The 15,857-nt window shown below is 36.1% G+C and overlaps 2 protein-coding genes across 2 annotated transcripts; both read right to left on the bottom strand.

The window, feature by feature from the left end:
- Positions 1-1,782: 1,782 nt before the first annotated feature.
- On the bottom strand, positions 1,783-4,510 carry LOC144714593 (uncharacterized). Its single transcript, XM_078589366.1, has 3 exons — positions 4,269-4,510; positions 3,163-3,459; positions 1,783-1,998 (listed from the first exon to the last, which is right to left on the bottom strand). The coding sequence occupies exons 1-3, from the start codon at positions 4,463-4,465 to the stop codon at positions 1,944-1,946; spliced, it is 549 nt and encodes a 182-aa protein (XP_078445492.1). The 5' UTR covers positions 4,466-4,510; the 3' UTR covers positions 1,783-1,943.
- A 7,357-nt stretch (positions 4,511-11,867) lies between these two features.
- Positions 11,868-14,518, bottom strand: LOC144714341 (DNA-directed RNA polymerase V subunit 5A-like). The gene is made up of 4 exons (XM_078589065.1): positions 14,194-14,518; positions 13,310-13,480; positions 12,524-12,637; positions 11,868-12,258 (listed from the first exon to the last, which is right to left on the bottom strand). The coding sequence occupies exons 1-4, from the start codon at positions 14,422-14,424 to the stop codon at positions 12,133-12,135; spliced, it is 642 nt and encodes a 213-aa protein (XP_078445191.1). The 5' UTR covers positions 14,425-14,518; the 3' UTR covers positions 11,868-12,132.
- Positions 14,519-15,857: the final 1,339 nt, after the last annotated feature.

The raw sequence follows: 15,857 nt of genomic DNA, 5'->3' as shown, positions 1-15,857 counted from the left end.
TATATATGCGACTTGTGGGTTTTATGGTGGTTTTTTAATGATTCATCACATATTTTCTTCGCCGACGGGGTAGTTTTGGAAGTTCTCGGAGAAGCAAAACACAATTGATGTGAATCAAAAAATAATGAAAACTTAAGTATTCTTAGAATTGTATAGCATTGATATGTAGGGTTTCATTGACAGTGACACAGAAAACCGATGTTTTGCTATCACAATTTATGTGGAGATATTTTCTCCCTCTCACAATTTATGTGAATTGAAAAGTGTTCTTCAAATGGATACTATTATCATGTATTAACATCAAATTAGGTGGTTTGATGTTAATACATTATAATAAGACATATGTCTTGTAACGAATTCAAAAGAGTCTCGTATATTAATTAATCTTCTTTTGGAAAATATTATTTTTTAAAAGATATTTATTTTTCCCAAAATTTTACATGTGACGTGGTATTAATATATCATGAGATCTATATTTGTTTCAAACGTCCTAGGCCTGGTGGAGTCTTTTGACAAACTTCTCAAATGTTCAACCATCCTAGATTGTTCCTAATCTAGAACGCATAAATTCAGATTTCTTGTGGTATCTGCGCTCATATTATAAGTTAATCTAATGAGTTCACTTTCTAGGACAAAAAAATCACAATCATTTTGTCTTAATGCATAATAGAAGATAATGGATGAGAAATTTTTCAAGAATAACTTTTATATCAGGTAAGTAATTTTTCTCAAGAAAAAAATTTCAAGAATTGAAATTTTTTGGGCAGCCCGGAAAATCTGATAAGGATAATGGCTTCCAAAGATTCAAGTGCAGCTTGTTATGTATTTTCTTTAAAGTGGGTCAAAATAGAGTTATGAAATTATAATGGATAACATAGGGAGAAATTAAAATTAATTAAGGATAAACCATGTTTTAGTCGCTCGATGAGAACTGAAGGTATTTAACAAAGCTTGGATTTTTTATGTTACGAAATATGATAATTGAAAATTTATCAATTATTTAGATGCCTAATTAATTAAAAGTAACATAGCTCCAAAATTTACAAGTGTCCATGCACCAAAAAATAGAAATATTTAGTAATTAGTGAATTACCATCCTAGTTCTGATTCCTAAAAATGTTTAAATTTTTTACGTAGTTTATATCTTAAAATATATTACCAACAAACTTTAGAGTACAACTTCTGAAATTTTATCCGGTTTCAATAGTCGTGTTTGTTGAGAAAATAAAGTCCAATTTTTGCACTTTGAAAATTTCAGTTTCATTAATTAAATGTTGCAATCCGTAATATCTACTCAGGGACAGATAAAAAGATCAGAGTACTAGTCAGTATTTGTATTAAACTTTCTGAATGTTTCTGCCTCAAGCTTGATATGTATATATATATAAACAGGGGGCCACTTTTAACCCATTTGGGATCTTTCAAGTTTTTGAATATTTTTGTGTTAGTGTTATGTTTGGAGACCAATTTGGGAATTTAATGCTGCACACCAAAGATCTTATTGGTTTCCATGTACAAAGCAACCTTGAGAGTGCATAAATTTATATCTTCAGCCGCTAAGGTAAAAAGTTCATTGTACAAACCAGGTAATAAATTTAAACTAGAGACAAACTAAATACTGTAAATTTCATTGTACAAACCATTCTGAAATGTTTCCAAAGGCTTTCGCATAAAAGTCTTCGAACTACTTAAAATGATGATAAGAACATTTCACTGTACAAAGTATAATGCAAGATAAGTAATCTAAAGAAGATTAGAAACTGAAATTTTTACAGACCATACTAAAAGAAACCTTAAAACTTTGTTAAACCAGTAATAAAATACCCACACATTAAAGCCTTAAATCTGTAAAACAGTCCAACGCGTTGACAAGGAAGAACCTTCATCAGGGCTCCTTTTTCTCACATTTTTCTTAGTCTAGACTTGTTTTCTTTAGCCAAAGATCAAGGGTGCTTCTTGACGAATAGCTTGCCAATGTCTTCGGTTACAACATTGCTCCTGAAATATTCAAAAAGAAGTATATAAACCAACATGGCCACAATTGGCGTTTTTTTCTACACTAAGAAAGTGAGGATCGACGCAAATCTTTCTAAAAACATAGAATTTATAAGGTCAGACACAGCAAAGAAAACTAAAAACAGAGAGAAATACATGAAAACATACAAGCCCAAACATGGACGACAGCGATGATCATGATGATGATATTCTGGATGATGACAATGATGACTCGGTCATTGTCTGCCAATGTTTGTTCGGCATGATTGATGATGATGACTGAGTGGATTGATATAATGACAACGATAAATTCAATATGTCCAGACCCTGTTCCTCATATATGCCAGTGCCCCACAACAGGCATTTACCAAATTCCATCAGCTAAGGACTTGGGCATATTGATACAATCCCCAACTTATTTCAGGGGTAATTTTAATATTTTCAAGTAGATTCCCTTTATATAGATGTAGCCCTTTCATAAGGAGGTCAAGCAAAAAGATGTTCACAGTAGCTGACTCAGGAAGCGGGACATGCCAGAAGCGCCCAACTCAGCTGCGTCAACGGCTGACAGCGACGATAAATACCATCATTGTGATCCTGGCTGCACACAGATGATGATTTTTTCATCTCTCTCATCATTCGAGTAAAATTATCCGAGTGACAAAAGGCAATGACATCACAAAATCGTCATCATCATCGTCATCATTATCGTCATTATCATTATCATCGTCATCCTACCTGCAGACGAAAGACAATGTTGATGAAAATTTTCACATCCTCACCCTTATCCCAGAAAAAGACAATTGATGGGGATGATGACAACTCATCATCGTCATCGGGTGACACCAAAGTGAGATGCTCCCAAGAGAGATACATGTCCCGTTCCAGGTCTGTAGCTCTCACTGTTCATTTGTCATCTTGCTATTTTCTCATTCTTTTTTTTCTCTTTTCCCCTCAAAAATCCGCCCTTGATGGAAACCTAAATCAAGGTCTATATCATATAAACAGAAGAATGCCTGCGGCAGACACTGACACAATGTAATTGAATAACTCATCAACTGGAAAGAAGATACCATGGTAATTCCCACAAAGATATAAACTAAGTTTATGTAGTTAAAGAAAGAGCCTGTTTTGGATAGAAAATTGAAGAAAAAGTTAGTATTTAACCTTCCTCGGAGTTGAGGTGGAATCAACTCTCTCCCGTTTACATTCGTGGATGAAGGGGATGCTCTTTTCTTCTGCTTATTCGTCATATCTTGAGGCAATGAACCATTTGATGCTCTCTTGCGCAATGCATTTTCAGCCATTGCGGCTGCAACTCTTGAAGAGTGATTGCTGCTGCCAGTTTGATTGTTTGAGAAGGAAGTGGAAGAAAACAAGAGTTCAGCATCTGGGAGTTTGATGGAAGTTGATGAAGCAAGGGAAGCAGTTCTTGATTGTACATGTGTTGAGGCTATGGGACCCCTGAAAATTTACCTTAAATATAATCAGTATGTAAGAAATTAATATAATCATAAAAGAAAGAAAATCAACCGCGATAAATGATATAAAGCAACACCAAAAGCCAATCCGTTGTCCGTTTTTTAAAGAAACTAACCCATTTTACATAAAAATATGATCGACACTTTTTGGAAAATTCTGAGTTAAGAAAAAAAAATTGATGCAGGACACGTACCCAAAGGACACGCTGAAGTGTTTCTAAAGGTTAGTCTTGCTGAGGAGAACACAATGTTTTTAGGTAATTGTCTTTTGACCTCAATAATCCTTCACTTGAAATTTTAACAAGGATTCTTCGAAATACTAGAAAGCTCTAGTTATCAAAAAGAATCTATCAAAAACAACTTCTCATTGATCCTGCATATATTTATCTCATTGACCAAATATGGTGGCTTGTCATTTGAATCTCTCCACTGCTTCGATGATAAACACATAATCAGCTTTTAGAGCGCACACAAGACAGGAAGTAATGAGCAGAAGAGCAAAGACCAGATCGAACTGCTGCAAATCTTCAATTCAAATCCAGACCGCACGGTATTTTATCAAGTTTAAAAGTGAAATACAAAGAGAACATTGGAGTAAATCTAGGGCAAAGGGTGCTTTGCGAGGTTTAAGGGCCAAAATTTAGACAAAAAATATACATCATTAATGGCTATTCATCATCAAATTTGTTCTCTTTCCAGTTCAGATTCCTACGACTCAAATCACAAACTTAAACATCTGAACTGCAGCAGGGTTCGATTCATCCCAAGCTAACAGTCCGAATCGTCACCTACCCATTTGGTACTTCGAGACGAGAAGGCTTTGCCGTCTCGGACTGTACCAGCCCTGCACTTGATGGCGACTTCTCCGGGCCAGAGATACTCGGCGACGATTGCCCAAACTCTTCTGAAGATCTTGATCTGGCAGCGGGAAGAACATCTTCTTGATCATCTTCATCCGACGAGGAGGCGTCGTACGCTACCAACGACATCTCCCCTCCACTCTCGAGACCCTTCTCCGGATTTAAAAATGCGATTTTTACATCTATAGTTTTATTTTATAGTGAGATGAGTATAGTTTGATGAAGAACAAAGAAAGAAGAGACTCTTTATTTTCTTTCATTAGTGAGTCTAGTTTCACACTGCATGTTATATATCCATCAGCCATCATATTATGGACATGTCTGAGCTTCATTATTACATACCTATGTGAGTTGTTTTATCATGATATGTCATGACATGACATTATAGTTTCGAATCGTCCGGGACGTGGACGATGGACGGGACGGGACGAAGATCATTATGTCGGACCTTTGGAATCAGTGCAAGGACGCAGAGGGGATGGGTTTTTCATCCGAGACCTCCGGACGGGATGATTTTTTCGTCCGCATAGACGAGAACCGTCCCGTCCATTCGTCTCGGGATGAATTTTTGTCCCAATTTTCGTCCAACCTCGCGGACGGGACAATTTTTTCCTCCTGAGATGAATAAACCGCCCCGTCCGCGTCCCTGCACTATACACGACATGACATGACGTGATAGTGGTTTGATGCCCAACAAAGAACACTGCATGTTATATATCCATCAGTCATCATCTTATGCAGATGTCTGAGCTTCGTTATTACATACCTATGAGAGTTGTTTTATCATGATATGACATGACATGATAGTGGTTTGATGCCCAGCAAAGAACACTGGATGTTACATATATATATATATATATATATATATATATATATATATATATATATATCAGTCATCATCTTATGCACATGTCTGAGCTTCATTATTATATACCTAAGTGAATTGTTTTATCATGAAATGACATGGCACGACATGATAGTGGTTTGATGCCCACCAAAGAACACTGCATGTTACATATCCATCAGTCATCATCTTATGCACATGTCTGAGCTTCATTATTACATATCTATGTGAGTTGTTTTATCATGACATGACATGATAGTGGTTTGATGCCCAACATAAATAATAATTATTTATTTTTATAGTTGTATCTAGTTTCACATTGCAAAAATACATCAGTTATTGTCTAATGCACATGTCTGAGGTTTATTATTACATTCCTATGGGAGTTGTTTTATCATGACATGGCATAACAGGATACTGGTTTGATGCCCAAAAAAATAAACAAATTATTTATTTGTATAGCTGTATCTGGTTTCACATTGCATCTATTCAACAGTTATCATTTAATGCACTTGTCTGAGCTTCATTATTACACACCTATGGGACTTTTTTTTAGTATGACATGACAAAACATGATGGTAGTTTGATGCCCAACAAAGAAATAACAGAAACTTTATCTATATGAGTGAATATGGTATCACACTGCATGTTACTTGTCCGTCAGTCATCATCTTGTGAACATTCTGGAGTTTCATCATTTCACACCAATGGGAGTTGTTTTATCATAAAATAGCATGGAAAGAAAGAGCAGACTACTTATGTTCCTGTATGAGCTTCATCATTGCAACCTATGATATTATGTTTATAATGAAATGACATGGAAGTGGTTCGATGCCCAAAAAAAAAAAGAATTAACTATTTTTTGCATAGTTCTATCTAGTTTCACAATGTATGTTACATATCCATCAGACACAGTTGAATGCACCTATTTCTGCTTTATTGTTACACACCTATAGGTGTTTTCTAACATGACATGACAGTAGTTTAGCATGACATGAGTATGGTTTGGTGCCCAACAAGGAAAGAAGAAACTATCTATTTGCACAGTTCCATCTAGTTTCACATTTTACCATCAGTCATAATCTTATGAACATGTTTGAGCTCCATTATTACACATCCATGGGAGCTTTTTTATCATGACATGACATGATGGTAGTTTGATGCCCAGAAAATAAATAACATAAATTTATCTATATGAGTGGATATAGTTTCACACTGGATGATACATGTTCACCAGTCATCATCTTATGACCCTGCCAGATTTTCATTAGTACACACCTACATTAGTTTTTTTTATCATGACATAACATGACATGACAGGACAAATGCCCAAAAAAGAAAGTGCAGACTAATTATCCCTATGTATGAGGTTCATCGTTGCAACCTATGGGATTATTTTTATCATGACATGACATGATACTGGTTCGATGCCCAACAAAGAAACAACAAACTATTTTTTTCCGGTTAGATATTTGCACCCAGTTTTGCTAAGAACCATGAAATAAATGGTTAAAGTAGAATATATTTTATGAGATTTGAATAACGCCATTTAGCTGAGAGATTCATTACATGTGTTATTTTTCAAAACACATTTCTTATAAATAATACTCTGCCAGTTTGATTTCTTAGTGATAAATATTTTGTAGAACATGTACCATGAATTGAGCACACGGTTTAGTTGAAACTTTGTTATTGACGTGAGTTCTTCAATTATGATGAACATAACTCTTATTTAGATTCATATCATAGAAGGGCTGACAGGAATTCTTTCTTAACTTTTCAATATTTAAATGTAACACTTCTATAATCAAGAGGATTCATATTTGAGGACTGACGAGAATAACCTCTCAAATCGTCACTTTTCCTTGTATAAGAATTATTTGGGAAATATATGCAATTTAATAAAATATCTAACTGATAGATTAATAAAATTAAATTGATTCATATTTTTTAAGAGCTGACAAGAATTATTTCTCAACTTGTCATTTGTACTTCTATAAGCATTTTTGGGGAAATGTATACAATTAATTAATAATATATCATTTTAAGATTTTTAAAACTAAATATTTTCTCAGTATTTCTTTATTTTCTTTATAAAGGAACATGTGAAATTATTTAGCAAATTAGACTTCCCTTTATCAAGAAAAAAACTTTTTTACCTTTTCTGATGCAATAAATCCTATATTTAAGATTTTTAAATTATTATATTTAATGAAGTTTTGAAATTTGGTTCGTAATTTATCTATATTTTTTCCCATTAAAAGGGGAATCATTCTTACACAGAAAAGCAAGTGGCATGGATTACTAAAACGATCGAGTTTATTTCCTTTCTAAAATTAAGATATAAGTAAACTTCGACAATATAGTTTTTTTTGGGAAAAATCAAATTTCCTGAATGCCGAGTATTTTTAATTTAGGTAAAAATTAACGAGTATGTGTATCCTATTGTGGATAGAATGGAATGAGTCAATCGTCCTTTTGGATATAATATTTGAAAAATAGGGGATATAATGCTTACATGAGTCATTTTATAAATCCACCTGAAATTGAGTTACGCCCATTTTATCATCCATCCTAGCAATAGATTCAGTCAGTTATCCTTATCCCATCTTCAATACTTATTACACTGTTCCAATAATTTCTGGTCATGTGAAACAATGATAACACATTTTTGTGGAATTATTAGTGTTGCAATTGAAAAAAAACCAACCAAAAAATTCATAAAAATTAAAGTTTTCTTAGAGTGGTAATGAATTTATCTATAGCATTGATATGTAGGGTTTGATTCAGAGCGACACAAAAAACATATGATTTTTATATTAAAAATTATGTGGAGATATGTTTGTCGAAATTCCTAGGATAACAAGGCAAGGATAAAACAAACAAATGAGTCAAAGTTATTTCAATTTCCTAAAAAGGAACAACATGCAAATCCATGTAAACAGAAAACATTTAATCAAACTTCTAATATAATTTAGTAATATACTATCGAGCAATTCAAATTTAACCTTATATGATGTTAAATATGCACACTTACTGGCATTACCACGAAGGACCCGTTTGCAATAGCCAATGATTAATTCTTGCTAAATATAAATGCCAGAGCCATTGATTCAAGATACTCACATTACCATGAAGGCCCGTATGCAATAGCCAATGATTTGTTCTTGCTAAATATAAATGGCAGAGCCATGGATTAAAGATATGTTTTACCCATCTTTCTTTGATCGAATAATATAACATTTAATTTCAACTAAATATTGTATATCTCAATTTCCCAACACACTTAAATAGTTTAAGAGACCTGGACTCATCTGATGATGCCAATCAGATGGCAGAAGGGACACATGACATTGGAAAGCTAACAAAATGCTGATAGAGTTCATTATGGTCTAAATACATAAAAGGACATTTATAATATTTCAAGTGGACTTCAAATAGGATAGTTTCAAATTAAATTAGATTTAGATTGCATCAAATATGTATTGGCACTTCTTCGTGGATGGTATATCTTCCTCATTTACATACCAACACTTTCAGCCTCTATGAAAAGGAATATTAAGGGGCAAATCATTGGATTCTGATATTAACCTAATTATATTTAAAATAGAATATCTTCATGCAAAAAATAATTGGAAACTTAGTGAACTTGGTTCATTTTTTTTCTCGACATAGATTCTATTTTATTTTCATGCTTAGGTCTGACTTTACAAATCTAGAAATCTTTGTTTCTTATTACTATAGTTCTCGCATGAATACATTATTAACAAATTTTAAGAGACGACAAAACATTCTCAGTACTTGATCGTCTACTGATGATTGTTTTTAAATGAAGGGTTAATAGCACGAAATATCCCAAACTTGTTCAAAAATCTGAGACTTATCCTAAACTTTTTTTTTGGCACGGTATATCCCAAACTCGCTAAGTCAACGACGACATATCCCAGTTATGACGTGGAATCCATTGTGGCTGCCAGGTGGATTTCCGGCCAGATTTTGACCTGGCGGAATCCACCTGGCAGCCACAATGGATTCCACGTCATAACGGGGATTCCACCTGCCAGGTGTTTTTCGATAAGAGAGAGAGAGAGAGGCATTCTAGAGAGAAAGAAGGAGAGAGAGAGAGAGAGAGAGAGAAAGGGAGAGAGAGAGGCATTCTAGAGAGAGAAAGAGTGGCCTTGTTCCTTGACTACAACGTCGACGACCCCGACTGCGCTTCATGTCCGATTCTATGAGTTTTCTCTCATTTCCCTGCTCGTTCCCTTCTTCTCTTCTCTCTCTCTAGAATGCCTCTCTTTCCCTTTCTCTCTCTAGAACACCTCTCTTTCTCTCTCTAGAATGCCTCTCTTTCTCTCTCTAGAATGCCTCTCTCTCCCTCTCTCTCTCTAGAACGCCTCTCTCTCTCTTATCGAAAAACACCTAGCAGGTGGAATCCCCGTTATGGCGTGGAATCCATCGTGGCTGCCAGGTGGATTCCGCCAGGTCAAAATCTGGCCGGAAATCCACCTGGCAGCCACAATGGATTCCATGTCATCACCGGGATATGTCGTCGTCAACTTATCGAGTTTGGGATATACCGTGCCAAAAAATAAAGTTTAGGATAAGTCTCAGATTTTTTAACAAGTTTGGGATATTTCGTGCTATTAACCCTTAAATGAAACCCTGACTAAAGTTAATTAAAAACTTTCCCATAATGATCTGATGGTCGTAAATGCATTCAGTCACAATCCAACTATCTTCTATGTCAATAATGAGTCCACTTCAGTTGTATAATATATAAGTATCCCTTTGTATAGATGAATTGGGGCATATAATGCATTTTTTAATATTTATGTTGACTTTCAAACCAGATCTTATCTGAAAATTGTACTTACAGAAACGTGGGTTAAAAATATTCATCGCAACATAATATGCAGACACACTTTAATTAGATTCATTGTGTAGTTGATTTTTTTATTAATTAGAATGATGATATGAATTATCACTAAGTTTAGAGTCAACTTTTGGCATTGCATGGAGTTTAACTCCGGGCGTTTTCCATATTCTAATTGGTGTGATTAGCTGACTTCTCCTTCAGTGATCTCTCCAATCAGCTGATAAATTTTAGTTATGCTCATTGAAAGCAGCATCTCATTAATTAAATTACTAATGCTCATTGACATAAGGAAAATTGTATCAAAACATATCAAAAAAAATCCCCAAATAAGGGTATTGCTGAGGTTCTAACTAGAATCAAATCTAGATAAAACCTTATCGAGAACTACATTGGTATCTGCTGGAGATGAGCGTCATCTCGGCAGGGAGAGGGATGAAGAAGGTGAGCAAGAGATTTCTCAAAGAAGGAAGAATGATTGGGGAACTTTGATGGGCATTGATGAAATTGGTAGCTACAAAACTACTACCCAACTCTAATACTCACAATAACCTGAGATTAGTGAACTAAAAGATTAATTAGCAAAGAGCTTGGATTCTCTTAATTATCGCTCAAAACCCCCTCCCCTAAGCAATAAATATATTGATATGATCCCCATCCTATCTAGGGGTAGTTTCGTCACGATAGCCCACTACGGGTATTTCCTTTGAATAGGGACGTCTCCTTCTAGGAGAGCAACCAAGAAGAATGACGATAAAGTCCCCCATCTCTCCTCTCGGCCTCTCCTCCAATAATTCTCATTTTACTCCCAACCTTGGGAACATCTACTCCTTGATACAGACCTACATCAAGTTTGTATCACAAATGAACAAAAAAATCAAAATTATTCAAAATAAAGAGAGGATCCATGGGAATGTTTTTCACTCGGCCAGGGTAATTTTTCTTTAAATACAACATAAATTATTCCGCCGTCTAGTTACTTTATTACGAAATTGCCACATTAATTTGTTGTTCACTGACATAAGAAATAAATATGATGTTCCCAGCAGTCCTCATAAGGATAGACTTTATGGCTTCCAATATAAAAATAAATAACCATCAGAGCTAAATAGTTTTCCTCTGAATGCAATGCATATCATGTCCAGCACAATCTTCATTGAGTTATATTATCACATGAAATTGAGATATATGTGGAAAATGTAAGATACAATTATAGTTCAGGGATGCAGACGGGATGATTTTTTCGTCCCGGGACAAAAAAATCGTCCCGTCCGAGGATACGAACGAGTTTCAGGACGGAAATTCATCCCGGGGACCACCGGACGAGACGGGTTTCGTCCCATGGGACGAAAAAACCGTCCGTCCGAAGGTCTCGGACGATGGAAGGATGGATGTGGACAAAAATCACCGGATTCACATCCGGCGGTTGAGATCTCGCCACGTGGCCTCGCTATGACAATTTGCATCAAGCTCCCTGTATTTTTTCGCACGTGCAAACTGACGCCGCACAGAATTAATTGTAGATATGTCCATTTGCATTCTCTCTCCTCCATATTTCACTTTAAAGGTTAGAAAAATCTATATTAATATATTAAAAATATAACATGGGTTTTTTTCGTCCGGGACGAATTTCGGGACGAAAATTCGTCCCGGGAGGACTGGACGAGATGAAAAACCGTCCCTTCCTTCGTCCCTGAACTTACTCTGGACGTCAGACGGGACGAAATTCGTCCCGTTTCGTCCATCGTCCACGTCCGGGACGATCCGAAACTATAGATACAATTAGAAAGGGAACGGGATAAACATAGATTCTCATAATTCGGAATAGGATATTCTCTCAATTACATTTGTATTCTTTATGAGAGAGGCACACGAAGAATAAAAACAGAAAGAGAGATAGATATTTGGGCAGTAATCAGGTCTCCAGATATATCATTGACAAATGTAAATCAATCCAAGTTTGCACACTAACTTTATGATCAGACGTCCTGTGAAATGAACAACCCACTCAACAAGAACTATACTGAGTGAAATATCATGGAGACTTAAGATTTTAGAGAGATAGAAAGTCATTGGATCTTATATGACACAGCGATAAGTGACATGCTGACCTATATCGTCTCCGATATGTGTCACTTTGATTACAGAGCCCGGCCCAAGACCGTAATACCGGGCAAGCGCATCAGATGCCAGCATATGAGGCAGCTGAGACATGCATCGCATAATCCTCAGAAATTACGATAAAACAAGATAATCATGAGGTAATAATTAGACTAGTTTAGTATTATAGAAAAAAAAGGAATGTTTACATAAAGATTTTCTAGATGTTATCTTATTTTTCAGATAGTTTTCCCTCGAGTAATTTCAATTCGAGATTATGGTCGTTATTAAAACCATAAATTGGTCTGATCAATGCCATGAAAATGCAGAGGCTTGAATAAAAAAATGAATTGATTAAGAAGAATCAAACCTGATTTTCTTTGACGTTGTAGTGCTTGAGAAGAGATTGTTTATCTTCTTCACTAAGAATTTGATGAGTCGGCATCAGCACATGCTTCGTCACATTCACCAATAACTCTTCGATCTAAACCCAAAAAATAGATAATTTGCACACGAGTCAGAAACATGGCATTTGAGCAGAAGGTTTCATAATTATAAATAATTATCAGAGTTAGAAAATATAATACCCCAAAGCAAAGTCATACAAAAAATGATATCTACAACACATAAACGAACGCGTGTGAAAAGTTAGTCCGGGATTCGCAAAAAAATTTTATCCTACAGTCAAGGAAACTACAAAGTAAATATGTAGGGAGATGAGCACTAAAAGTTTGTAAAATGGTAGACATTGAGAATATCTTATCACTGAGAAGACAGTAAGTTTAAATTTCTATCAAATAACTCTGGTAATCAAATGGCTTTTGTGATAATTTTTCTTCTCGAGTTTGAACCTTCTGCCAATTGGGACAAAACGCAAAGTCAATTGCAAAAACATATCTGTCCATGCATGTTCATTCAATGTTGTATTACATATTTGACTTGAATTGTAAAAAAAGGACATAAATCGAAACAAAAGGGATAAAAAAAATTACAATTAAAAATATCCAAACCGTCTAAGGATAGAATTTGTGTCAATGGTAAAATTAAAAATTTACCTTATTGTTCTACCGGATTTCCAAATAACACAGACACCTTCAACGCATATCCACAGACTATCAATGACAAACTCATTCTAGGCATTTCAATAGATGCTTACTTGAAAAGTTTCTGCTTTATACGGAAGGGATTTGATGGCTTCTCGGGCTGAAGCCGTTGGCTTTTGCTCTAATATTAATATTAACCGAGATATTTCAATCTCAACGCTTGCAATAATAACACGTAGCAAAGGTAGTGTAACTGGTGCAGGACCGCAGAAGAGAACGAGAACCTATTCAAAAATAGACATAATTTGTAATCTTACAACCCAGCATTTCATACTATGATATCAAATGATTTTTAACTGGATAAATATTTCGAAACTGAACTCAGACTCCAAATTTTGCGCCAAGAACAAACTTCTATCAAATCATAGTACGACCACAACGGCGTTAATACATCAGTAAAAGTGGAGGCTTAGAACTCTGATATGATTTCTCAGGTTTGAGGTTCAAGCTAATCATTCCAACAAGAAAAACTCTTAATTGAATCTATTTGAATGAACTTACTCCGTGATCTTCAGGTAAAAATCAGAAGTATTAAATGAATCAACCGAAAAAAAGTAGTCGTCTTTCTGCTACCCTTTAAGTGACATCAGTGTTGATCGACGAAGAATAACCAAAAACCCTTGGATTAAGCTGAAAACGCAGGCATAAATTTTACTCAAAAATTAACTCACATATAGCACAAACGCAACGACGTCAACCAATCTGTAAGAGGGTAGGCGTAGCCTTCTAAAATGATCACCAGTTTGACGGCCAAGATAATCAATTCAACATCAAAATCCTTCCCAATTAATCTACTAGATAAAAACCAAAATTATTTTGTGAATCAACCAAAGAAAATGAAAGTATTCAAGCTACCCTCGATCCATCATCTCTTTAGATCAAAGAAAAAAAAAATCCGAAACCATCGGACAAAGCTGAAAACGCGGGCATCGTTCACCTTCTCGGTACAGTTATCCCGAAGATAGGCAGAGATCCGAAGGCGTTGGAGCTCCGGTTCCTGGCCATAAATTGATCGAAACTGAGCAAGGGACAGATCGATATCCTCCGCTGGCACTGCGTACCCTCGATCGCGAAGCATTTCAAGAACAGTACGCCTCGCCAAGAAGTATCTGTGGCTCTCAACACTCCCTCGATCGATGAAGCTGGCCAAGCAAGCGTCTCCCTCCATCTCTGCCTCTTCTTCCTGCGATCTGCGATCTCCGAAGAACTGAAGATCGGTCGCTTCTTCTGCACGAACGGCGATTCAAACGAGAGAAAAGGCGGGAGAAGAGAGGCCCACACTTTATAGGGTCCATTGAAAGGCTTAGTGGGCCTAATTGGTACTACCCACCATGGGTTCTACATCTTGTGGGTCATCGTCATCGTCATCATCATCGTCATCGTCATCGTCACCGTCATCATCATCGTCATCGTCACCGTCAACATCATCGTTATCATCGTTATCGTCGTTGTCGTCATCTTAATCGTCACTGTCATAACTTAAAGCGAAACATGGATTATGATGATTATGATGTTGTTTGGGGATGATGATTTGGACATCCACCCCGGTGGGAGATTAAAATCTTGAGAACCGTCGTTGTCATCGTTGTCGTCATCATCATCGTCATCGTTATCGACGTTGTCGTCATCTTCATCGTCACTGTCATTACTTTAAGCCAAACATGGATTATGATGATGTTTGGGGATGATGATTTTGACGTCTACCCTGGTGGGAGATTAAATTCTTCAGAATCGGCATCGTCGTCATTGCCGTCATCTTCATCGTCATCGTCACCTTCATCGTCATCTTCATTGTCATCGTCACCTTCATCATCATCGTCATCGTCATTGTCGTCGTTATCGTCGTCGTTGTTGCCATCTTCATCGTCGCTGTCATAACTTTAAGCGAAACATGTATTGTGATGATTATGATGTTGTTCGGGGATGATGATTTGGACATCCACCCCGGCGGGAGATTAAATCCTTCAGAATCGTCATCTTCATCATCATCGTCACCGTCAACATCATCGTTATCATCGTTATCGTCGTTGTCGTCATCTTCATTGCCACTGTCATAACTTTAAGCCAAACTTGTATTATGATGATTATGATGATGTTTGGGGATGATGATTTGGACATCCACCCCAGTGGGAGATTAAATTCTTCAGAATCGTCATCGTCGTCGTTGCCCTCATCTTCATCGTCATCGTCATCGTTGTCGTCATTGTTATCATCATCATCGTTTTCGTCATCTTCATTGCCACTGTCATTAGTTTAAGCCAGACATGGATTATGATGATTGTGATGAAGTTTGGGGATGACAATTTGGACATCCACCCCGGTGAGATAGTTCGGAATCATCATTGTCGTCGTCGTCATCTTCATCGTCACTGTCATTAGTTTAAGCCAAACATGGATTATGATGATTGTGATGAAGTTTGGGGATGACGATATGCACATCCATTCATAGTCCCTTATATTCTTCCAGCATCAAGGTGATTAGCGAAGAGGGAAATAACACCCTCCATTTCTATTTCATCTTCTTACTTTGATTGACTATTGGCTTCAATAAAATTTAATGGATCTCTAATTCACTTTCTTTCACTCTGGCTTATTACGTAA

This window comes from Wolffia australiana, chromosome 17 (genome assembly GCF_029677425.1).
Source record: "Wolffia australiana isolate 7733 chromosome 17, ASM2967742v1".
NCBI lineage: Eukaryota > Viridiplantae > Streptophyta > Magnoliopsida > Alismatales > Araceae > Wolffia > Wolffia australiana.
Note: the sequence above shows the minus strand (reverse complement) of the source record. Positions and strands in the feature narration are given on the sequence as shown.

What these genes read in the sequence shown, in the direction of transcription:
- LOC144714593 (XM_078589366.1), bottom strand. Translation starts at nt 4,465, where the DNA reads ATGTCGTTGGTAGCGTACGACGCCTCCTCGTCGGATGAAGATGATCAA. An exon ending in CGTCTCGAAGTACCAAATGG is followed by an intron (nt 3,460 to 4,268) that starts GTAGGTGACGAT and finishes GTAAATTTTCAG; the next exon opens with GGGTCCCATAGCCTCAACAC. An exon ending in CCACCTCAACTCCGAGGAAG is followed by an intron (nt 1,999 to 3,162) that starts GTTAAATACTAA and finishes TGAATATTTCAG; the next exon opens with GAGCAATGTTGTAACCGAAG.
- LOC144714341 (XM_078589065.1), bottom strand. Translation starts at nt 14,424, where the DNA reads ATGGAGGGAGACGCTTGCTTGGCCAGCTTCATCGATCGAGGGAGTGTT. An exon ending in GGGATAACTGTACCGAGAAG is followed by an intron (nt 13,481 to 14,193) that starts GTGAACGATGCC and finishes ATTTTTGAATAG; the next exon opens with GTTCTCGTTCTCTTCTGCGG. An exon ending in ACAACGTCAAAGAAAATCAG is followed by an intron (nt 12,259 to 12,523) that starts GTTTGATTCTTC and finishes TGCATGTCTCAG; the next exon opens with CTGCCTCATATGCTGGCATC.